The sequence below is a fragment of the Brassica napus genome, chromosome C1 (genome assembly GCF_020379485.1).
Source record: "Brassica napus cultivar Da-Ae chromosome C1, Da-Ae, whole genome shotgun sequence".
NCBI lineage: Eukaryota > Viridiplantae > Streptophyta > Magnoliopsida > Brassicales > Brassicaceae > Brassica > Brassica napus.
Window position 1 is genome coordinate 29437567 of NC_063444.1, and position 24186 is coordinate 29461752.

The window sequence follows — 24186 nt, forward strand, 5'->3', positions numbered from 1 at the left end:
ACCGAGCGCTCGTCCCGCTCGGTCGCTACGTAGCGACCGAGCGATTGTCCCCCTCTGTCGCTATGTAGCGACCGAGCTCGGCCAAGCTCGGTCGCTACGTAGCGACCGAGCGATTGTCCCGCTCGGTCGCTACGTAGCGACAGAGCGATCGTCCCGCTCGGTCGCTACGTAGTGACCGAGCTCAAGCCAAGGCTCGGTCGCTACGTAGCGACCGAGCGCTCGTCCCGCTCGGTCGCTACGTAGCAACCGGGCTCGAGCCGAAGTTCAGTCGCTGTGTAGCGATCGAACCCTTCCGAACATCGATACGACATCAATCCATGCATTCTCGTCAAACCTTCGAATGCTATCTCCCGAAGACCGTAGCAAGCTCAGTTCATGTTTTCCGCTATTCAAATCCATCGATCAAACTTCGCGGATTAGAAACCGCGGAAAGTTTGTTCTTTATCGAAAAGAATTCGTAGTAAACATGTCGAGTCGGAAGACGGCCCAAAGGGATCTAAAACACGACTCGAAGCCCATCCTACGATTTCTTAACCAAAAGCCCGTAAACCGCAGCACGGTTTAAGCTTGGTCCACAAGGAAGGATAAATGTCAAGTTTCCGCGGATAAATACAAAAGTTTTAAAGATAATTGGAAGTTCGGGAAAAATGGAATATCTCCATTTTTATGCTATGACGGCTTAAGGGCAGAAGAGTAAAAGCGCAAACCGACCTTGGAGCTAGTATATAAGGATTCCTAGGCGAGGAGCATGGGGAGAGGACTTTTCAGAGCAAACTTAGCACTTAGAGCAATTTAGGCAATTTTCCGTTTTTGTTATTTCGAGCTGCGACTCAATTAGGTTTAGTCGTCTTAGGTTTGCTAGAACTAGGAATCTCGCCGACAGCTCTCGAGCCCAGGCTTATACCTTGTTGTAAACGCTCATACGCAGATTCGGAATAAGATCTACTTTGCTCTCTTTTTCGATTTCTTATTCTTATCGTTGTTATTCTAGTGTTCTGATTGCTTGACGTGTGGTAATTAGCAGATATCAGGGTCCTCTGGGAAATTAGGGTTTTCCTAGTTTCCTTATTTAAACGGAAATCGACAGTGCGAATTTCGGTTCCCACAATTTGTGATGATAATGTTGATGACGATCTGTTAGTTGATAAATGTTAAAGTGATAAATGATGAAGTTGTTAAATAAATATTAAATGTGTAAAGTCGGACTGAGGACGAGGACATGGCGATCCCGTCAAAGCCCGTAAACCGGCTGACGAGCCCAAGGTGGCGTACGACCTTTCGAGGTGACGGCCAGCCTAAGTTGTCATGTTATTATTAATATTGGAAATGGTTATGAGATGACAAATGTTAATGCTATTAATGAATGTGTATTGAAATAAATGATGTGTTATGTTTGTTAATTTCTTAATATGTTGGGTGATGAATGTTCTAGGACTAGTATTTTCGCATGCAAGTTGGTTAATAATGTTAGGAGTCATGTGGGAAAAAATGACCATCCTCACTGAATGACTGTGTGTTATTCACCCCTTTCCCTCTTTCCTTTTCAGTGTAGGCAGGTGTTTCTTGTTGTTCAAGTTAGGGCACAAGAGTATGATTTTGGGGACGGGCATTACAATTTGGTATACCACAAACCTCGGCAAACTCCGAATAATGTATAGCGTCAGAAAAATGGATTTCAGATCTTTCGAAGGGAGTGCTCACCGCTGGTACGAGTACTTATTTTCCTTTGATTATACCTTTAATACATTGATGGTATGTCAATGGGACCGCTTGGTTTTTATGAATCTAGAGTCTGCCTAGAAGAGCGTAATATGTCGTCGGTGCAAAAACAACCTGGAACTCTATCGAACTCTGAAAAGGTCAAACGTTGCAATTGACTCTGACCATACCATTCCTAGAAAACTGATTTGACAATTATTCAAACTCAAATTATATACCTCGAGAAGTGCTCCTCCAATCTTTTCTTCTTGAATGCCTAGTGGACATAGGTATGAGATTGACTGTGGAGTCAGGATCAACCACCATTCTCTTCATAGTCACCCTATTCATCTCTGCTTCAACATACAACGAACGCCCCCCCCCCCCCCATCAAGTGGCAATGGTACGTGTCTATTTTTGAAAAAGGATCTTAGAGTGTGTTTCTTCTATGTAGAAGGATATGAATGGTATTAGGTTGGATTTGACTTAAAGGCTGTTCCTGAAGGCCGAAAAAAGAGAGACTTCTGGGCTGGTAATAAAGCTAAGGTCCTGGCAAACTAGTCATCCTATCTATCCACCTCTCCAAACACAATATCTTGAGTACCTATGATGGTGACCACATCTGCTGGCATGTGATGTTTGGACATAGAATCGAGTCCTTGTGAATGGGCAAAGCCGGGTGCTCTTATTTTACGACGGTAGGGACGATTGCTTCCATTAGTGACCAGAAAGACACCAAATTCTCTTTTAGGTGCTTCAACTGCGGTATAGGTAGAAGAAGCTGTTACGGAAAAACCTTCTGTATAAAGTTCGAAATGGTGAATTGAGGTAGAGTAGACCGATGATCCTGTAGTCATTTGGCCGGCTATTAAAAGAAAAAAGCTTGCATCTGTTGCCTCTATTATATAACCGGTCCCATCTCTCTCCAAACCTAACTTGGTAGTTTCCCATCATAGGGCTTTCTATCTATAGATTGAGCCATTATCAAGGATCTAATTCGTTCAAAACTCAGTTGACTACTTCTATAGATAAGACGGAGTGTCCTTGGCTCAGCATTATAGCACATAAGGCTTCGGTGCTACTACAGCGCTTTGCTAACTCGAAGCGCCTTGCTATGAGAATCTAGCTTCGCTAACGCTCAGAAAAGTCTTGAACCTTTGCGCTGACCGTTCGTTTTCTCAGTAGCAAAAGCGCTTCTCTTTGCCCCATAAGTAGAAGGACAAGAAAGAGATTTTTTGTTTTATTGCTCTCGCTTCCTCACATCTGCGCTCGTCAAGCCAAGTTTGCTGTTTTTGGGAGGCGTTCCTCGGGGTTGATGCGGACATTTCGAAATGACAGCATCGAAGATATTTGTATATTTATACACGGCAACGGTGATACCGGACTGCGTTCGGGAAAAAAAGTGGCCCAGTTGAAAGAAAAGGGCGGGCACTCTCGTCTTTCAACCCCACTATACTATTGATAGTTGTGGGGCACTGTGTACTTACAGCCTCTACGAGAATCAAGTGAATGGGGCCGGTGCATGGCGAACGGAACAATTCATCAAGCCATTTCTCGCCTCAACCCCCTAAATAGGAAGAAGGGTACTTTAAAAATAGGGGTAATTGCTCCACACCTGACTGTGATAGCCCTCTCGAGGAACACCTTATTGGAGCTTTGTAACTAGTGGCCTGTTTCCCGTAGGGTCGGCGTTTTCCCAGTGCGCGGGGCCCCAACGAGGAAGGTGTTAGTGGTTTATCATTGGGTCAATAATGCTAATCCTTCTTTTTTTTTGTGCTACTTCTACTCCTAGGGCAGGAAGAAGATAAGAAAAGGCGAAGCGTTCTCTTGGTTTCCCAACCTGTTGCTTCTAGAGGCTGCCCTCTCTCGGCTGGATGTTGGTCCAGCCTACTACGTGGATCCCGTATACAACAACCCAACTTATAAAAAGGACATAAAAACCCCTTGTATAGGTTGGAGAAAGGGGAAAGGGCTTTTTCAGCTGGTAGCGCAGGAGTGCACTTCCGTTTTCCATTTACTAGTAGGGTGGGGGTCCCGTGGTTCCTATGCCGCCGTGTTTCCCGGTGCTTTTCTTTTAGTGCTTCGACCCGAATCGATAGCTTCTAGCTAGTTCAGTGGATAAGATGTCTGTGCTCCAGCTCACTCAAGAATGGGACGACAGTGGTCCGCCGGCAAGCTCGTTCTGATCTTGGACGCAATACATTGGAATACTGAAGCACCACCACGAACGCTACCGCGCGTTCACCTGCGGCGCGGTAAGGCACCACCCTGTTGTGCCAGCAGCCAACTCCGGCGTGTCAGCTTAGTTATCCTCATCAAGACACTTACTTGATGTCTAGCTTCCCAACTGGTAGACGGTTCCTTTTCCCCCATATCAATGAAGAAGGTAGAAGTAAGTTGATTCTTCCGAAGAACCGGAAGCGAATCGCTATGCCGGGGTGGGGGGACGGGAAAAGAAACGGCTCCGAAGAAAGAAATTGGGGTTCCCAATGCTTCTCTATGCCCAATGAGATGCGCCAACCTCAGGATGCTTTACTCCTAACCCACAACGTTCCGAGACGGAGCTTAACCTGAGTCTCGGTTAAGAACGGCGATGATCAACGTTTCACACGACGCACGATTCCATGGATAGTTTCATTCGACATCGTGATGGAGGACATAGCTTACGATCATTGGCTTTGATCATGCCGCTAGGCATTTGATTAAGACATTGCACAATGATCCGATGAATTTGTCGCATCTCTTCGATACGGATACAGTAACGATCATAGCGATCTCCTCCGGTACCTACTGGTACGTCAGGATCCGATTGGTCATGAACATCGTAATGTGCTGCTCTTCGCGAATCCCAGCATACCCCTGGTTGGGATGGGTAGGCCCACCACTTCACTTTCACTTAGGCCCGGGCCAAGTCAGTGGGGGACCCTGTCGGGCTCCTGCCCCCCCAAAAAAAGCAAACTGTACGTGAGAGTTTCCCTTCATACAGCTCGAATCATTCTCAGATGCCTCCCCGGGGATCCTTTCCTTCTTTGTTGAGTTGGTTCACGCGCGCGCAAACGAGCACCAGCCGCAACAGCAGGAAACTATGACCAATAGAGTCAGACACTTAGCTACATCCGCACGCAAAAGAGCACCAGCCGCAACAGCAGGAAACTATGACCAATAGAGTCAGACACTTAGCTACATCCGCACGCAAAAAGAATGTGGTTCTGGTTGAGACTTTCATTCCGGGGCGCGGGACGTTCGCGGAGTCCGTTCCTTCCGTACCACCACAAGACTGGTCGTTCTTGGGTTTAACACCCCCCTAATCATAAGGGATAGGGGAAAGGTAGCCGAGCCTATCATATCAAAAAGGTTGTAGAAAGAGAACCCGGCCCCCTATTTCATTTGACGTTCCGGGGCAGGAAAAAAACCATTCGACCGACGTTAGTTTTGGGTAACAAGAAAGAAGGCGAGTTGATCTGCTTTGATCAAGGAAAAAGCCCAGTCAGCCACCAACTCGGTGCAGGTCACGTTACCTACAGCTCGGCCTTTCCTTTTTGAGGCTTCCTCTACCCGCATCTCTAAGTGCTCGCAGCACTTCCATATGGAGAAAGATAGGCTTACCATGTTCCATCAATAGCACCTAATCTATGCCGGTTTTGGCGGACCGTGCTCCACCCGGTGAACTCGCGCGGTTCCAACGTGCCCAGAGGCCAGAGGCGAAATATGTTCATGGTCTGTAGGAACAACACCATTCAAAGGTGGGTGGCTCCCCCCGCCTAGAACAGTCATCTTTGACTGGGCTTACACACATTCGCTCACTTACGCTGTCCCCCCTCAGCTCACCCTAGCCCCAGGCCTTTTGCTCTTCTAACGTAAGCTCCAAGGCTTCACACCAAGTCTTAACTTACATAATATGCTTGCTTAAGTAGAGTCAGGCGGAACCATTGTTGCCTGATGGGAACTTCCCCCATATTGCTATCAATGTCTTCATGTCGCACGACCTCTTAACATTACACCACTGAATCCCCAATCCTTTGCTTGCTGTGCAGTGACAGTACCAATATCCACTAATCGTTGTTTCCAGATACGGTATCCGGTTGACATCTCTTCTAATTCATTGATACGAGAAGCAAATTGTTGTGTGAAGGAATCAATATCTCGACATAAGCCAAGAGGCAGATCTTGTGCCACTCCACCTGGTCGTATGAAACTGGCATGCATCCTGGCTCCCGAGACTCTTTCATAGAATTCCAACAATTTCTCCGGCTACTCAAAAGCCCACAGGAACAGAGTTAATGCTCCCACATCCATAGCATGAGTAGTTAAAGCAAGTGAATGATTTGAAATTTGAGTTATTTCACGGAATAACACTCGTATATATTGAGCTCGTAATGGTACCTCGCAATTCAAAAGTTTCTCTACAGCTGAAGAATGAGCGTGTTCTTGGGCCATCATAGAAACATAGATAGGGTCGAAAACGGAACGAAAAACGAAACTTTACGACAGCTTTTTCGTACAGGTTCACTTGTATCACATACACAAGTGCTCTCTGAACCGTGCAATAAGGTCACCTATAACACGGCTCTCCCACTTGAGTTATTTTAGCCCCAGGCCATGCTATTCTATGATATTGGAAAAATGGCAGCGTAACGTAAGAACTAGTATTGAAAGCTAGTCCCCTTTTGAGGGAGGGAAAGCCTTTCAATAGAAGACCTACTTCCCGAGGTATTTCTTACTCGACTGAAAGGAGAGGAACGTTGCGCAAACCAATTTCTTTCTTAGTCACCGGGCGGAGCGCGCTTTTGGTACTTTGCTTATAGCTTTTTAGGTTATGCAATAGAAGGGAGGCAACGCTTTGGGCTTGCAGAAATGAATGATCAGAAAGAGGGGGGGGGTGCTGGATTCAATTTCCAGGTCGGGCGTGAGGTGAAGACCATAAGAGAAGATTGCCCTCCCGGCAAGGCGTTCCTCGGCGCTGTCATCTATCTCGACCCATTCCCTGATTTTCTCTGTATGAGGACCTCCCTCCCTTATGCCCACTCTCCATTTACACAGTTCTCAAAGCAGAGGAGGAAGGGTGGGCAGAAGGTACCACGAGCCCTCTGTCCCACACATCTATTCAGAAGCAAGTGTAGTTCACAGGTTCCACCGAATGCTCCTATCTCTCGGCAAAGATTGTGTGAGTTTGCAGTTATCCTTCGGATGCTTCGCAATAGATCGACCCAGTTCCCGTTCTTTTCCGGTTCACTCGCTTCATATCTCCGATACCCAGGGAAGGACGCGGTGGGAAGGGTTTCCTTCACCCTAGCCTCTGTCCGGCCGATCATTCCGCTGGCATCTTGCATTCACGCCTCCGTTTGACTACCGCTCGGGGATGTAGTTGTAGATACGTTAGTCAACGTGGGTCGTTGGCTCCACCTGTTCTCTCCTTCTACGACATGCTGTTGCTGTCGCCATATTCCATATGTCACCTAGTCATCTCTGCCTCACTGCGGGCCAGCACCTTCGAAAGAAACGGAGGACTTCATTCAGTGACTCCGCGATCGCCCTCTGAACGATCAGAATAAGGTAAAGCTTGAAGATAAGTTTTGTACTCTATTAATTTCTCAGTCCCTCTAGTCGGGTGGGCGCCGGCCGGTCTTTCGGACAGGTCCCCCTAAAAACCGTACGTGCGGGTCTCCCCGCATGCGGCTCATGCCATTCGAGGTGGCCCAGCCCAACATTCATTCGTAAATCCTGTTGTGAAATTGAGACTGCTCGACCTCGGAAGCTATTCAGTCGTATGGTTGACTTTATCATCTATTCATTGAATAATTGACTATCTTACATTTTATATATTAGCTCGCTCCCTATTTTTCCAAGAATTCATTCACTTCCCTTAACTTCATAGGGCTTTCTATAAGAGGGTTCCTCCTTCCATTTCCGTCAAATGACCCGGCCTCCCCTGGCTCTTCCACCGTCCGGGATCCCTTTCCCCCTATGCTCACCCGGCGCACGCCTACCACGCTTCGCCCCTGGTGCGTTCTCGCCAGACGGTCTTGCCTGTAATGCCATCCTCCCCGCTGGCTGTATGGGAATTTCTCTCCTCTCCTTTCAGTCGAGTTGATAAAGCCCCTCGACGCTGCCTTCTGTTAGGCTATAGATTACAGGAACAAATGTAGTTGAATGAGACAGCAGGCGGGTTACACGTTCCACTACGCCGAGGTGTGAGGTGCAGGTGATGATGATCACCCCGGGGTATGCGCTAGCGCCTTTGACAGGCACTGCAAGACCCGCCAACGCTCATGAAAACCGGGTCGGGCGGTCCTCCATTCATCCGACCAGAGGTGTGGATAACGAGGCCACCTTCACAACCTTCTCCCCTCTGTCCCTATGTTGTAGTAAGGTAGGGTGGTTCACTTGAGTTGCTCAACCACCCCTCTCTAGACAGGTGCTCGAGTCATGCTTACGCCCTCTCCTTTCAGTCGAGTGACTTCACCCCTTAGCCCGGTGCTCATGACCCGCTATGGAACCTCCACCGTGCTGGGGGACCAAGCAGGGCATAGCTAGCGGCATAGGAGCCGACTCGGCGTCAGCGGCTTCGTGCCGCACTGGAGTGATCCAATAAGTGGTTCCGCATGTTCCACCACTTCTCCGTTCATTTCCAATATTAATCGTGAAACACCATGAGCAGCAGGATGTTGAGGTCCAAAATTCGAAGTAAAATTTTTGATTTGCCTTTTCCTAGTCGTCATGGGAAAGAAAGGCAGAAATCTGAAAGAGATGATTCCCTGAGATCTTGTCCAATACCACTTATACTAGAAATGCATCTCCTTCGACGACCCTTCCACCCTAGCCCTCCTCCCCTTACGCTTGCTTGGACCCCGCCCCACCAGGTTTTTTTTACACAAGACTACTACTTTACAATCTAATTTGATTGGAAGCTCTCAATAAAATTAGAGATCTCCTGCCATATTGGACTTTTTGTTTTTCCAATACAGTCGAGGACTCTTTTAAGATGACTTAAACGGCTCCCATTTGAGGGGAAGCTGTTCAGATCCCCGAAGTAGGCTTAAATACCTATGTGAATATCAGAATCTTCCTTTATCCGAATGCGCTAAAGCCCTCTTTATATAAAGAGAGGGCTTTATCAACAATGCTTTCTATCTTTTTAGAGCATAAGTTGAAATGGCCTTCTGTTAACCACCACTCCTTTGATGAAATCATATCCTTCAAAATCTTCTTTTCATTTTCTATTTGCTGCTTGTCGAGAGTTTGGAAAATCTCATCTTGAGATATTTAGCTTTCGACCACGGGAAAAGAAGCTGAAATAGTAGGAGTTTACCTTATAGCAGGACACTCGCCCGTTGACAACTCTTTCTTAGGTTACTAATCGGTGACTTGCTTCGCCCAGGGGAATTCTATACTGTTTCATCCCTGTTGGTTCAGGCCTCCTCTTCCATCCCGTGTTTTACTTACATTCAAATTGAGTGGTTTTTTTTTTTGTCTCTACTTGAGTCTTAGTTACTGGTAGCAATTTCATGACATTGCCCCACTGTAACTAGACAGCCAAATCGTACATCCTAAATATTATCCCGTACCTGAACGAATCATCCATGTTCGCAGGTCGGTAATATGTACGGATAAAGATCGGCACATCCATAAAGACTTCAAGCTCTATACTGGCACTAAGCCTTAGCATACAATTCCATCTTTGATACTCCAGATAAAGCTTCATCCACCCATGGTACAGAGTGTATTCATTGAATACTTCCATACCTGGATAGGCAACACCTCACTAGGAGGAAGTCTCGACTGAAAGAAGAGGAGGAAGGATAGGATCTTTCGGAGTATAGTACTCCAAAAGAGTCCAAATTATCCTACCCTCCACATGAGGGTAAAATGGAACACCTAACACCGTGGATAACCCAATACGCAAGCTACTTTTATTTGAGTGCGCATGGATCCTCATCACCATCAGCCTCTTCATAAAACGTTTGTGTCGAAGAGACGAAGTTTCCCGCGGTTCAGAATGAGCTTTTGCGCCGGGAAGCCCCCAAATCTTACTCAGTGGGCATCATAAAGAGCTCTAAGGGGGTGTGAGAGGACCGGAAAATAATGAGTCAAGCCTGAAAAGAAAGTCGAACCGCGAAGGCAAGTATCCTCGCCCCGGCGATGGGAACTTTCAATAAAGCACAGTAGAGTGCTTTACCTACCAGAGGTATCTATAGAATGAAAGAATCATTTTATGCTTCCTTGGCCATGTACAACATGGATTAGCATTATGTCATTCCTACAATTCCTACAAGTGATCCACCTTCCAGTATTTGAAGGAGAGGACATCGATATATTATATAATATGTTTCTTTCCATTCCTCGTGAGCCACTTATTTCTCCGAAACAAGAGATCAAAGTGATTTTCCTCCTTTTTCCCAATAAGTCGACGGCCTTACACCATTGGGATACTTCGAATAAACTAGCATACATATAGGATACACCAGTGCTAAAACATTTTCTCAAAAGATCTTCCAAACTGTTGGGGTCCTTCCTCTGGATGGTCTTCCCTCGGTGTAAAAGCAGTTGGTTCCGTAGTTGTAGAATTCTGCTGATGCCAAGTACTCCATCTCCATCATTGCATATGAAAATGTAGAAAGTAAAGAAGAAAATGCATAAACAGAAAAATTGTGAAAAATAAGTGAATTTATCTAGTTGAGGCATGATTAGATTAATTGATTTCAACAAAATGATTCCCTCCAGACAGCTCCACTCCGTCAAGTCTCTAGGAGTAGTGAAGAACTATAGAAAGTTGTGGTTGGTTGTTGACCAACAAAAGCATGGGAGAAAACCAAGAAAAAGGGGGAATAGATATTTCTTCTCTTATGAGATTGATAGTTTGATCGCGGGGGCGGCCCGGCAGGCTTGCGATCAGAAAAGAAAATCGATTCTATATACGTTATGGTATGGAAAAAGATCTGACTTCCATTTCTTCAGTAGGGGAGAAAGAGTCTTTCTTGGTTGACTGCCGGGAAGCTTTACTTGGTCTCAAACTCAAAGGCTTGGCTAGATGGCAGAACTCTTTCTTAAGTGGCCACAAGCAAGCCCAGAAGAATCGAATCATCGCCCAAAAGCAAGGTAATGAACTCACGATCTACGTATATCAACGGCCTTTCCCAACCCCGAGTCTATTTGGAGTCATAGTTCGATCCACAACCACAAGCCAAGCTGACTTAGAAGCACAGCTGAATGCACACTTCCTTCCTGGCTTATTGAATACTGAAAAGCACAGGTACAGTGCCACCCCTCACACTGACCGTACTTCCGGCAAACATAACTAGTTCTTCGAGTAAGACCGGGTTGAAGCAGAAGGATATTCGCTTTATTAGCTAAGGCTGATTGAATTGCTAACTGAACATAACTAGTCTAATTCCATTATTCTGACCCTGCAGGCTTTGATCTTTTTGATTCTCATAGAAATCGGAAGATTTGAAAGCGGAAAGAAGATTCTAGCCTTCCTTCCATATTCAAAGATCAAGGAAGACGAGCAAGAAAACGGATGCGCGTTAGCGCAACGGCTTTCGCTAACATTGTTCAATCCGTTGCTTGTTCCCCTGACCTTCCATTCACTTTGATTAACGCTACCCGGTCCACTCAAAGCTTGAAGGCGTTCCTCGTTAGTTGCTTATCTCGTTGTTGGGGCTTCCCAAGAGAAGATGGAGTGGACGGGTATTTGATTCCAGGAGATGGCTTACTGCCTTGGGGGCGGAGGGAGAACGATGGGACCTCGAATAGAGCTACTTTTGGTCATTACTTCCTGGTACGAATGCATTGACTGGCCCGAGGAACGCCTTCTGAACCGGACTTGGATATTTGCTTGTTTGTTTCGGGCCAAGTGGATTAATTAAATGAGATGGAGCGGGACAAAGATGGATTGAATGTCATATAGATTTGAGTTTCAGTGGCATAGGACCTTCGATCAACCATGGGGCGGAGGAACCTAGCTTCTTCAGCGAAGCTGGAAGAACCCCTCGGTTGAATCTATATCTCCGTTCGATGGGAATTCCCAGGCATGGTGGGATCAGTTTGTAGCTTCCAGTCTGATTCCTGGGATTGCATGGCGAAGTGGAGGAACCCCTTACTTCGTTCATTCTATTGAAGCATAACGTAAAAAGCTCTTTCTCATGTTGCATTTCTTTGGTTTTGTGGGAACCGAAATTCACACCGTCGAGTTTTGTTAATCGGAGGAAAGCCAAGTTAACCTAGCCTTCCCTGAAGGTACCGGTTATCTGCTGGGCCACACACAACACAATCAATATGAAAGATTCGAAAGTAATAAATCGTAAAAGAGCAAAAAGGGAACAAAGAGGTCTTATTTCCGAATTCGCGTTTAAGCGTGAACAACAGGTAAGATCCTAGGCCACGAGAGCTGTCGGTATGTTCGCTAGTCTAGCCACCTAAGTTCTAACCTAGTCGAGTCGCAGCTCGGTAGTAAAAACGGAAAAAAGCCTAAATTGCTCTAAGTATTAAGCTTGCTCTTAAAAGGCTCTCTCCTCTGCTCTTCGTCCTAGGTCCTCCTTATATACTCCTCCTTAGGTCGGTTTACCTCTTCTCGGGCCGGATTTGTCGTGAAGCAGGCTTTTCCATATTTCCTTCTTCTTTGTGATTATCTTCAGAAATTTGACATTTATCTCTTCCCGCGGATGCGATTAACCGTCATAACAGTTTTTGGGTTCAAGTCTTTTGGGACCAAAGATGGGCCGTTGTCTGCAATTTGGACCCTCTTTGGGCCGTATCGAGACTTTAGCGTTTTTATGATTTTACTCGCGAAGTAGCCGTTGGTATAGGCATGGTTCTTCCAACGGAACCCTGTTTCTTCGCATAGCCGAGGCAGTTGGTGTTAAGTTAACCGTAACCTGCTCTACTACGAAGGATAGTAAACTGTTCGAGAGACATAACCTTCCCAACTTCCCGAAAACTTTCGACGATGTTTTTTAGACGGAACATTGGTGTCGTATCCATGGACCCGAACACTGAGTTACGGAAACTTCGGACGAAGATGCATGTTTATGGGATGGGACCGGGTTCGGAATGGTCCACGGAGAATTGGCTGCGGTCACCGGGCGAACTGATCCGCGGCACGATCGAGCTCACCGGCGTGCCGACTGGCAACACGGTCGTGCTCGCCGGGCGAGCTGGCCCGTGTCACGGCCGAGCTCGCCGGCGACTCGACTGGTAACACGACCGTGCTCGCCGGGCAAGCTGGCTCGTGTCTTGGCCGTGCTCGCCGGGCGAGCTGGCCTGTGTCACGGCCGAGCTCGCCGGCAACTCGACCATCAACACGGCCGTGCTCGCCGGGCGAGCTGGCTCGTGGCTCGTGTCGCGGCTGTGCTCGCCGGGCGAGCTGGCTCGTGTCGCGGCTGTGCTCTCCGGGCGAGCTGGCCCGTGTCACGGCCGAGGGTGTTAGGTCCTAGCTTGCGGTATGGTCTGTTCTAGGTGGAATTAGACGTAATCGTTTGTCGAAAGATTGAAGGTGAATAGAAAAAAAAATTGTATGAGTAAGGGAAGTAAGTTTTTCAAATTCTTTACTCACTTCTTCCCTTAAGAAAAGATTCCTTCAAGATAGAAATTTTTTCTCCAAGATCTCTCTTTGCTCAAAAAAAAGGTTTCGGAAGGAGGTCGGAGAACAGAACCGGAGACAGGCTGAGCTCCATTCTCGGGCCCTTGTCCGTGCGGAGAGGAGAGGAAAGAAAGCGATTGTCGCCGAAATGAAGCAGAGGGCTGCTTTGTTTGCCACCGAATTCGAGAGCTTTAAGGATGCTCAAGAATTCGTGGGTGATTTTCGCGAGTGTCGTTGCTACCCTCTACAAGTCGCAGAACGAGGACTTCTCTTTTCCTGCCGAGGTCGCCGAGATGTCGGGTCTTATGAACGGGTGTGCCCATGCCGAATCCTTGGTTCCTCCAATCGAAGGAAGGGTCTGATAGCTTTGGGATTCCATCGAGGTCTCGGAGGACACGGTGGAAGCGGGAACCGGTGTCGGTGATGAAGGTGCCGGAATCGCGGACGGAGAGGTGGACCAGTGTGCGAGCTCGTTCGGGGTCTCCATGTCCGGGTTCTTCGACTTTGAGCTTTGAGGATTGTTGGGATTATTTCTCTTAGTTTTATTTCGAGGTTTGATGTATCTAGGCCGAGTGTGGCCGTATTTGATTTATGTGTGTTATGGCCTTGCGAGGCTATGTGAACTATGTGTTTGAGACCGGCCGTTTGGTGGCTTTGGGTCCTAGCCGTTTTTTGCGGCTTCTATATATATGATGAATGATCGACATTCTGTGCATTTTAGTTTATACTTCTGCCAAGTGTGAGGGAAAGATACGAGTAGTCACTTCGTATCTTAACTCTTAGTTTATCTTCTTGTTCGTTTGCTCTTACTGAACAAGGGCGTTCGGAAACATTTAGGAGTTTCGCGAAGTTTCGTGAGCGTATTAGATATAGACAATGGGACATATTTTTAAGATCTCGTATCATGTCTTGAGATGTTAGTGGACCAGTAGGACTGGGTTTAGGGTAAGACCTAGGTTTACTTTCGGCTCTATGGCTGTGCGATGACTGATCGGCTCTCGTTTTGCCTGTGGGCGATTTCTACCTGGTTCTTTCCGATTTAAAGTCCGCGACTTGGCGCCGGCTTATATGACTTGTATGGAATGAACCGAGCACTCTCCAGAGACCGTCTGGAGTTCTGACCAAAATTTTGGATTTCTTGTATAGCGCGCTATGGTATCTTTGTCGGATGTAAGATAACCTTTACTTTTACGAAAGGTTAGACTACGAGTTTTTTTTTTGAGAACGTTTTGGGTTTGTCCGTCGGGGCCAATCGACGGGCAATTTTTAAAGTCGCGGATGGACCGTGTGTTTGGATAATATCTCTCGAAAATATTTACGACGTCTCGCTTTTTCCGAAAGGTGTATCCTTTGTAGTGAGAAAGTTACGATCTTCGTTTTTAGAGAAGATGTATTTGGTCTTGCTTGACCATTGATACGCAGTGATTGTTGTTTAAGTTAGTTCCCATCCAAGGACTGCTTGAAAGGTAAGCATGTTTGGAGACCCTTGTCTTGGGTGTTTCTCAGGTTAATCTCCGATTGTTGTTGCTTACTGCAAGTGAATCGGGAGACCGCAATAAAATGAGTTTTATTGGAAAAGTTTCGAAAATATCGAGTACATGTGTGGATATTCCAAACTTTGTGGGAGTATACGTGTACACGTACCCACTCCCCCCCCCCCTTTTTGGAGAGGGGGATAGCTGAACTTGTCAATAGAACAAGCTGCCTACGTACCTCTTTCGAGGATCAAGCCATCTCGTAGTTCTGCTTTGTTGTTGCGGGCGTTCCTACTCGTTGGATAGGGCCGTTTCTGTTACTTCGGCCGTTGAGGCTTTAGTTAAATCGGCGGCCATTTCGTGAGTCGGGTTTTCTACTGGTAGGGCGATGGACTCCGGGATCGCGTCGCTGTCCGGAGCCGTTGCCAGGGCGAGTGATTCCGAATCGCTCTTTGTGGAACCTTCGGGAGTACTCTGAGTTTTCTTGACTCACTTCGGGCTAACCGCAGGGGTGTTCCGAGTTTGTCGTAGCTTATGCTCGGCCAAAAAGCAGAGCCTAGATTGTTTCTGGCATCCCCAGATTACTGCTGTTCCGTTTGGTGTTGGGAACTTGATGCTAAGGTGGCAAGTCGACAGTACCACCTTCATTGCGTTGATCCATGGGGTTCCCATGATAACATTATAGATGGTTGGGTTATCGACTACGGCGAAGTCAACGATTTTCGTTACTTCCCTTGCCATGACCGGAAGTTTGATCGATCCGAGGGTCATTGATGTTGTGCCCAAAAAACCGGTCAGTGGTTTTGGTTCCGGGATGATTTCCCAGAGTTCGATGTTCATTCTCCGGAGAGTGTCGCGGAAAATGACGTTGACCGGGCTGCCTGTGTCGACGAGGATTCTTCCCACTTCGAGGTCTCGAATCACCAAGTCGATGACCAGCGGGTCGCAGTGAGGTTTATCGAGTCCGACGGTTTCCTCCTCCTCGAAAACAATCGTATCATTTGGAACGTTGTCGGTCAGGGACCGAGTCATCCAGTTAGAACTTGTTTCCGCCTTTCTTCTGTATGCCTTGAAGAACGAAACAGAGTCGCGGTAGAACTGCGATTCTCCAATGATCATGTTTATCCTCCGGCGGGTACTATTGTCTCCAAGGTCATCCTGCCTTCTTCCGCGTTTTTCGCCAGACTGATTTGCGCGTGCGTCCCTCTCGGGAGACTCTTTATCAGTCCTGGGAGGGCGGTCGGAATCCAGGATGAGGTTCTTTATGCTAGTTACCTTCGAGAGGTCGCCAGCGAGGAGTTTTGCTGCTAGCCTTGCGCCGAGAACTTTGCAGTTCGTAGTGGAATGACCTTTGGTCTGGTGGAACTCGCAGTAGGAGTTATCCTTATACTGGTTCCTGGACCAGGTGTTTCTGGAGGTCTCCCCTTGTTCGGAATTGATAGTGTAGTTGTTCTCGCCCTGGATGTCTTCTCCCTCGTGGTGGACATACTTGTCGTTTCGAGAGCTTTTCTTTTTCGTGGGCGTCTTCTGCGGGTTGTACTTCTGGGAGAGGATTTTCATCTCCTCTTCCATTACGATGAAGTCTGTTGCCTTATGAAGAGCATTCTGAATCGTTCTCGGTTTTTCGAGGGATACCCATTGCCAGAATTTCGACCGGTACCAGAGAGTTTTCTTCAGAGCATCGATCGCCACTTTGTCGCTGATCCCGGTGACTCTTGCCATTACTAGCTTGAATCTGTTCATGAACTCGCGAAGTGGCTCGTCTTCTCTTTGAGATAGGCTCCAGAGATCGACGTCCGAGGTTTCTCTGTCCATGAACATGGAATACTGCTTGAGAAACTCTGAAGCAAGTTGGCGGAAACTTCCGATGGAATTTCGTTTTAGGCGAGAAAACCATTCGAGCGCGGCTCCTTTGAGGTATTCGACGAAGAGGAGGCAGTAGCCAGCGTCTCGTTCGCGTTCCTTGAGTTTGCACCTCCCCATCGCGATCTGGAAAGACTGCAGGTGCGCTTTCGGGTCGGTGGTGCCATCGTAGATGGGAATTTTGATCTTCCCCGGGTCCGAGACGTTGGTCTCAGTAATCCGGGCACTGAACGGGGTGTTGCATGCTTCCTTGAGAAGTCTGTTGATCTCGAGCGCAGCGCTTGTCGCGTGGTGGATTTGTGATTTCACCGCTTTCACCTCCGCTGCGGTTTTCGCGATGTACTCGCGGAGATCGTGGATCTTATCAGGATTTCTGGCAGCCTTGCGAGCTTGTCTGTGTTGGCCGCGGTGGTTCCTGGCCTGCTTCTCGGCCAGCTCCTCCTGTTCTACCCAATAGAGGTTTCTTCTTCCTCGGTCATGGGTTTTTCGAAGGACGCGTCCTGCCGAGCGGACTGGCTTCGCGTTCTTCTTGGGTGGATGTCAGCACCGTCGTCCGAGTGCTCGGACTGGTCGCTTATATCCAGGTCGATGCGCTCGATTTCTTCTCCTTCGTTGCTCCCGGTAGGAGGTGGAAGGTTATCCACAGTTGGCTGTGCACCTGGCTGGAGCATTTAATCAGGGTTTTGGTCTGAGGAAGCCTTGTCCGCGTGTGCATCTCGATTGCCCGGAGTTTCGAAATCAAGTCTTCTGCCGCTGCGGGCTCTTGTGGTTCCGCGTGGGGCTTTTCTCCCGGCCATTGCGAGAGAGGCCACGAGTTTTCCTTGTTCGTCCGTCTTTTTCTGAGCGGAGGCGAACATTTCCTTCATCTGGGCTAGTATCGCGGCGTCGGCAGTGACCGTTGATACGTTTCCAGCTGGAGTTTTATTAGCGTTGGCATCGACGGGAGTCCCGTCGTGTGTCTGCGGGTCTTTGTCAGCGTTGATCGTCATATTGGAGTGAACGTGTGTGGTTGCGAGAGAGATAGATCCGTACCCCCACCCTCCTTCTAGCGCCAAACTGTGGGAACCGAAATTCCCACCGTCGAGTTTTGTTAATCAGAGGAAAGCCAAGTTAACCTAGCCTTCCCTGAAGGTCCCGCTTATCTGCTGGGCCACACAAAACACAATCAATATGAAATATTCGAAAGTAATAAATCGTAAAAGAGCAAAAAGGGAACAAAGAGGACTTATTTCCGAATTCGCGTTTGAGCGTGAACAACAGGTAAGATCCTAGGCCACGAGAGCTGTCGGTATGTTCGCTAGTCTAGCCACCTAAGTTCTAACCGAGTCGAGTCGCAGCTCGGTAGTAAAAACGGAAAAAAGCCTAAATTGCTCTAAGTATTAAGCTTGCTCTTAGAATGGTCTCTCCTCTGCTCTTCGTCCTAGGTCCTCCTTATATACTCCTCCTTAGGTCGGTTTACCTCTTCTCGGGCCAGATTTGTCGTGAAGCGGGCTTTTCCATATTTCCTTCTTCTTTGTGATTATCTTCGGAAATTTGACATTTATCTCTTCCCGCGGATGCGATTAATCTTTTGGGACCAAAGATGGGCCGTTTTCCGCAATTTGGACCCTCTTTGGGCCGTATCGAGACTTTAGCGTTTTTATGATTTTACTCGCGAAGTAGCCGTTGGCATAGGCATGGTTCTTCCAACAGAACCCTGTTTCTTCACATAGCCGAGGCAGTTGGTGTTAAGTTAACCGTAACCTGCTCTACTACGAAGAATAGGAAACTGTTCGAGAGACATAACCTTCCCAACTTCCCGAATACTTTCGACGATTTTTTTTAGACGGAACATTGGTGTCGTATCCACGGACCCGAAGACTGAGTTACGGAAACTTCGGACGAAGATGCATGGTTATTGGATGGGACCGGGTTCGGAATGGTCCACGGAGAATTGGCCGCGGTCGCCGGGCGAACTGATCCGCGGTACGATCGAGCTCACCGGCGAGCCGACTGGCAACACGGTCGTGCTCGCCGGGCGAGCTGGCCCGTGTCACGGCCGAGCTCGCCGGAGACTCGACCGGCAACACGGCCGTGCTCGCCGGGCGAGCTGGCCCGTGTCACGGCCGAGCTCGCCGGCGACTCGACCGGCAACACGGCCGTGCTTGTCGGGCGAGCTGGCTAGTGTCGCGGCCGAGCTTGCCGGGCGATCCGTTTTGGCTGTTCTTTTTCTCGGCTTTTGAAGTTTTGACCAAGATTCGGTTTTTTCTGAGGACTTTCGGACATCGATTCCGTCGTGACCGATTTTGACCCCAACATTGTCTGTGGATTTCTAACAAAGAAACCTTATGCCATTTAATTCATTAAGGTGGAGTGCTGCTCGCCACTCCCTGAGGTACTTTAGTAGCTCGACTGAAAGGAGATGCCAAGGACGGGGTCGAACCGTCATTTCAGGATTTACAGTCCGATACATTGCCATTTCAGGATTTGCAGTCCTACGGGAATCGAACCCGTGTCTTCGACATGAAAAGACGATGTCCGAACCACTAGACGAAAGGGACAAAAAAAAAAGCCATTCTTCATATACCTCAGCTCCGAGAATAGAAGTGTATCTTTTCTTTCTATACGAAATTCAAGATTCTGTTTGTGTTTCGTGAACTCAATAACCACTTATTTGAAATGTTATAGCGGGTGCAGTTGAATTGGGACCTAAGATGGGCCATGGAAGCTCTTCTGAAAGATTATCGAGACGCACACGTATAATAGGTAGAAAGAATCGAATAAGGCTTTTCAGGTGGCAGAATGGCCTCTCTGGTCGATCCGTTGAATAAACAAAAGCTACTACTCAATGGCTGGTTAAGATCTTATTGGTAGAATTCTTCGGATTTCTTTGGTCCTAGCACTCGAAACGAGAGAAGTACGTGTGTACATAGGACGTGAGATGAATCACAAGGAGCGAAGCCTGCTTGACCAACGGGAGAAGCCAACTTCGTTCCTCCTTACAGGCTGTTTTCCACCATATAATAAATGAGAGCTAGCCGATTCGGATTCTGCTTGAGCTACCTTCTCTTTTAAGTTAAGGTCGGAGAGCAGCAATGAGTGCATCCCTCTACCTATGCCCTAAACTGAGCAAGATAGCTTCCATTGAGAGTGATCGAGATGTGAGATATGAGATCAGTTACCGCATTAGACAGGTACTACACTTCTGAAAATAAAGGGGGAATGGACCTGATCCTGAGAAAACGACTGTGGGAACCGAAATTCGCACTGTCGATTTACGTTTAAATTAGGAAACTAGGAAAACCCTAATTTCTCAGAGGTCCCGGATCTCTGCGAGAGCCAACGGCAAGTGACCAAATATATGCGGAAATCATGAAAAGATAACAAACGAGTTTAGAGAAAATAGTAGATCTTATTTCGAGTCCGCGTGAGAGCGTTGCGATCATTACAAGAGATCATAAAAGCTTTGGCCGCAAAGGGTGTCAGCGAGTTACCTAGTTCTAGCGGCCTAAAAGCTCAAACCTAGTTGACTCGCAGCTCGATAACAAAAGACGAAGAAAATACAGAAAAGGTTTTTGATTGATTTCGGACTGAACCTTATGCAAGGCTGCCTACGTACCCCTTTTGAGGATCAAGCCGAACGTAGTTCAAGAGTGAACCAAGAGATCGAACTGCTTGTGCAAGTTCGTCTGGTAATCGGGTGCCAGTCATGGAAACAGAGCATGTCGAGAATAATGCATCAGAGTTTCTAAATGCCGAGAGTTCTGAGTCTAAAAAGTTCTCCCCCGTGCCTCTCGCCTAGGACTCCTCATATACTCGCTCCTAGGTGGGTTTACGCTTTTTCCTCTTCTGCCCTTAAGCCGTCATAACTTAAAAATGGAGATTTTCCATTTTTCCCGATCTTTCCAATTATCTTCGAATACTTCGTATTTATCCGCGGAAACTTGACATTTATCTTTCCTTGCGAACCGAGCATAAACCGTCCTACAGTTTATGGGCTTTTGGTTAAGAAATCGTAACTGGGTTTCGAGTCACGTCTTAGGTCTCTTTGGGCCGTTTTTTGACTCGAAACGATATTACGGCTTCTTTCGATAAAAACAAACTTTCCGTGGTTTTTATCGTAAAGTTCGATTGATGACTTCAAATGACGAGAAACATGAAATGGGTTGGCTATGGTCTTCGGGAGATAGCATTAAAGAGTAGACGAGAATGCATGGATTCGTGTTGTATCAATTTTTAAGAAAGCACTGTCGCTGCGTAGTGACCGAGTCGTGTGCGTTCTCGGTCGCTACGTAGCGACCGAGCCATGTACGTTCTCGGTCGCTACGGAGCGACCGAGCTTCGGGGAGACCTCGGTCGCTACGTAGCGACCGAGCTTCAGGGAGAGCTTGGTCGCTACGTAGCGACCGAGATTCGGTGCGAGCTCGGTCGCTACGTAGCGACCGAGCCGTGTAGTGCTCGGTCGCTACGTAGCGACCGAGCTTTGGTGAGAGCTCTATCGCTACGTAGCGACTGAGCACGTACACGGCTCGGTCGCTACGTAGCGACCGAGGTCTCCCCGAAGCTCGGTCGCTACGTAGCTCGGTCGCTACGTAGCGACTGAGCCGTGTACGTGCTCGGTCGCTACGTAGTAACCGAGCTTTGGTGAGAGCTCGGTAGCTACGTAGCGACCGAGCTTCGGTGAGAGCTCGGTCGCTACGTAGTGAGAACTCGGTCGCTATGTCGCGACCAAGCTTCGGGGGGAGCTCGGTCGCTACGTAGCGACCGAGCGTTGTACGTGCTCGGTCGCTACGTAGCGACAGAGCTTCGGTGAGAGCTCGGCCGCTACGTAGCGATCGAGCCGTGTACGTGCTGGGTCGCTACGTAACGACCGAGCTTTGGTGATAGCTCGGTCGCTACGTAGCGACCAGCTTTTGCGCTTGTTGCTACACGGCAACCTTGTTCGCGTCTTTCTCTGATTTTTCGTGAATGTGTTTTCTCCGCAAGATTCTTCGTAAAAATAAATTTTTTTCTAAGATTTATTTTTCGTAAAAATGTTCATGCCGATTTTGACCCCAACAGTTAGCCCCCCAGCTCGTTAGAACCATGAACTTCTAGCGTGAGGTTTTAGCGAGTGGCTTGGCAAGTTAGGTGAGTTAGGCAGAATTAATGGTCGAAAAGGTCCGTGGTAAGTGGTCTTCTCGCTCTTCTAAAAGTAGAACGCGATAAGATTGGGGCTGCGCCTTATGACGGCTGCCTACGTACCCTTGTTGAAGGGATCAAGCCTTTCGTAGTTCGTCTTGGAGTTAAGGTTCATATGACTAGTTTTCCAGCGAGACCTTTACGGTCTGGTTTTTATGTAGAGGTTATCAGGTGTGTTGCTGCCGATGGCATTTTATATGGGTGTAGAAGGAAGACTACGAGTTGTCATCTTGTAAACTAACTCTGTGTGAACTGCTATATCCGTGATCTGTTTTCGAGAGTTTTCCGCAGTGTTCAAACTTGCGGGATTTCCGAAGACGCTCGAATATTGGCAAAGAGACAAATTTTGGGATCTCGTATCAAGGTTTTTGATACTATGCCTAGAGATGTTAGAGACCAGTGCGCTGGGTTTAGGGCAAGACCTAGGTTTACTCCTGGTTTTAGAGGGTGTGATGACTAATTCGACTTACATATTCTGTTTCAATTTCATCATGATTCCATACCGATTTAAAGTCCGCGATAGGTTCTCGGCTTATACGACTTGTATGGTTGGAACCGAGCATCTCTCCAAGGACAATTTTTAAGCCTCCTGGAAGTGCTGACCAAAAAATTTGGGTTTCTTTTATAGCGCTATTATCCTTGTGTCGGATGTACGAGAGTCATCTCTACGAGTCTTAATGGTTAAAATTACCATTTCGAGTCTTCGCGAAGGATATGTTTTGAGAAGATGTTAGTGCGTATGACTGTCTGGTCTTCCAAGAAAGTGTTATTATCGAGGAAGGAAATTTCGTCGAAGAACGAATCTTCAGGCGTCTGCGACGTCTCGCGATGCTGAAGATTTGTTATTCTTTCGTATGCCGCGTTTCGTGCTTGAAATGTCTGCGGGCTTGAAGATGTTTCGCGATGTTGCAAGGGATTAGTCTTAGCCCTGCGTTTGGGAAACATTCTTGTTTGACTACGGATGTTCGCAGCCAGAATTGTTGTTCTTGTTTGGATTTGATTTGTGATCGAGGAGTTAGGACCAAGGGGTCGCGTAAATTTGTCCCCGGAAAGAGGCATCCTCCTATACTGTGCTTTGTTTGGTGTTGGCCTTCCGAGATTTCTTTCGTGTCTATTTGAGGATGTTCCGTATAGCTATAGGAGCTCTGTTACGAGTTTTCCTTACATGCCGCATTTTACGAGTAAAACACAGCGGGCTTAAAGTGTATCGTAGTATATGGAACTTGGTCGATTTTTGACAAGTGGAACCTTTCCGTTAACTGTTTGGTTGTTAGGACTGAGTTTTGTTATGACGAATTTACCGTATGATTCCCGTTTTTGGGTGATACGATAATTGTTTGTGTAATTGTTACTTGGCGTTTCAAAACAAATTATGGATTACCGTTTAGCCGTCAAGTTATTGGAGTGGTGGTCGCTCAATTGTTTTGGCTTTGCATGAAGGCTGTGCTCAGCTTTATAGCCAAGGACGTTGTTGCCAAAGGATTAGACCATGACACTTTCGTGCTGTCAATAAGGTCAAGTCGGTTAGAATCGTCCTTAAAGGGGATGTTGTAACCTAGTTCGGCTTCGAAGGAAAGGTGTAATTGGGCGAGTGACGAATGACATTTATCGAGATTTATAGGCCTAGTATGCCCAAGGTGGTAGAAAACGTTTTTCCACTTTAGGGTTAATTTATACGATGAAAGTTTCGTATAATGTTTCCTTTATTCGTATGGAAGTTGTTTCCTTTGTTTCCGAGGGAGATAAAGCCTAAGAAGCACGATACAGAGCCCGTGCGGAGTCAGTTACGGGGTGATTTCCTGCTCGGACGTGACCAAGCGGAATGAGAGCGGATGCCAGTGAGTCGCGGGGCTAAAGAATGAGACCTTTCAGATCGTGGTGCGAGGAAGTAAATTTTATATTGGTCGTCCAATGTTGGATCATACAGCTTGGTTTTTTGCTATAAGGAAAGTACTTTTTCATAAAACATGTTACGTTTACTTTCGAAAGTTACTTCGTTTGACATGATCTGATTATACGAAGGATTTTTTGCGTAAGTAACGGGCGACCGGTTTTTACGAATTTATTAAATTGACGCGACATATGGAGATGTAAAAATAACGATGTTTCCGCAGATTTTTGAGAAACGTTTTCGCTTTTGTTTTTATTCTTTGGTGAAAGTTTCTCTGAGTCACTCATGGAGTTTTACCAAAGGTTATTTCACCGAGATCTAGTCGCGAAACGTTTTTGCAGGTTTCTTGAATGAATCAGTTAAACAGCGATAGACTTAGTCGACAAGTGGGGAGGACGTGTTCTCTTTGTCGTATTTTCTGTTACTTTTGTTCTTGATTTTACTTTGTCGCAAATGTTTTTGATGTTTTTCCGTGAGTCAGTTGGTTCAATGGAAAATGAGAGTGATGCTTTGATGCCTGA

General features: G+C 47.2%; 4 protein-coding genes across 4 annotated transcripts; 1 reads left to right on the plus strand and 3 right to left on the minus strand.

Moving 5' to 3' along the window:
- Nucleotides 1-2207: 2207 nt before the first annotated feature.
- LOC125580699 (NADH dehydrogenase [ubiquinone] iron-sulfur protein 2) lies at nt 2208-6127 on the minus strand. The gene is made up of 3 exons (XM_048745677.1): nt 5683-6127; nt 4318-4561; nt 2208-2527 (listed from the first exon to the last, which is right to left on the minus strand). Exons 1-3 carry the CDS (start codon nt 5902-5904, stop codon nt 2265-2267), a joined length of 729 nt encoding a protein of 242 aa, XP_048601634.1. The 5' UTR covers nt 5905-6127; the 3' UTR covers nt 2208-2264.
- On the plus strand, nt 6115-7265 carry LOC111213047. Its single transcript, XM_048745678.1, is given in 5 exon segments — nt 6115-6249; nt 6504-6569; nt 6571-6647; nt 6739-6976; nt 6978-7265. Coding segments are annotated over 5 exon segments (789 nt in total). The 3' UTR covers nt 7251-7265.
- Nucleotides 7266-7301: 36 nt separating this feature from the next.
- LOC125580700 (uncharacterized mitochondrial protein AtMg00500) lies at nt 7302-9439 on the minus strand. Its single transcript, XM_048745679.1, is given in 4 exon segments — nt 7302-8780; nt 8782-8871; nt 9142-9165; nt 9167-9439. Coding segments are annotated over 4 exon segments (492 nt in total). The 3' UTR covers nt 7302-8675.
- A 333-nt stretch (nt 9440-9772) lies between these two features.
- LOC111213046 (putative ATP synthase protein YMF19) lies at nt 9773-10814 on the minus strand. Its single transcript, XM_022714710.2, has one exon. The coding sequence runs from the start codon at nt 10378-10380 to the stop codon at nt 9904-9906; it is 477 nt and encodes a 158-aa protein (XP_022570431.2). The 5' UTR covers nt 10381-10814; the 3' UTR covers nt 9773-9903.
- Between the last annotated feature and the right edge of the window lie 13372 nt (nt 10815-24186).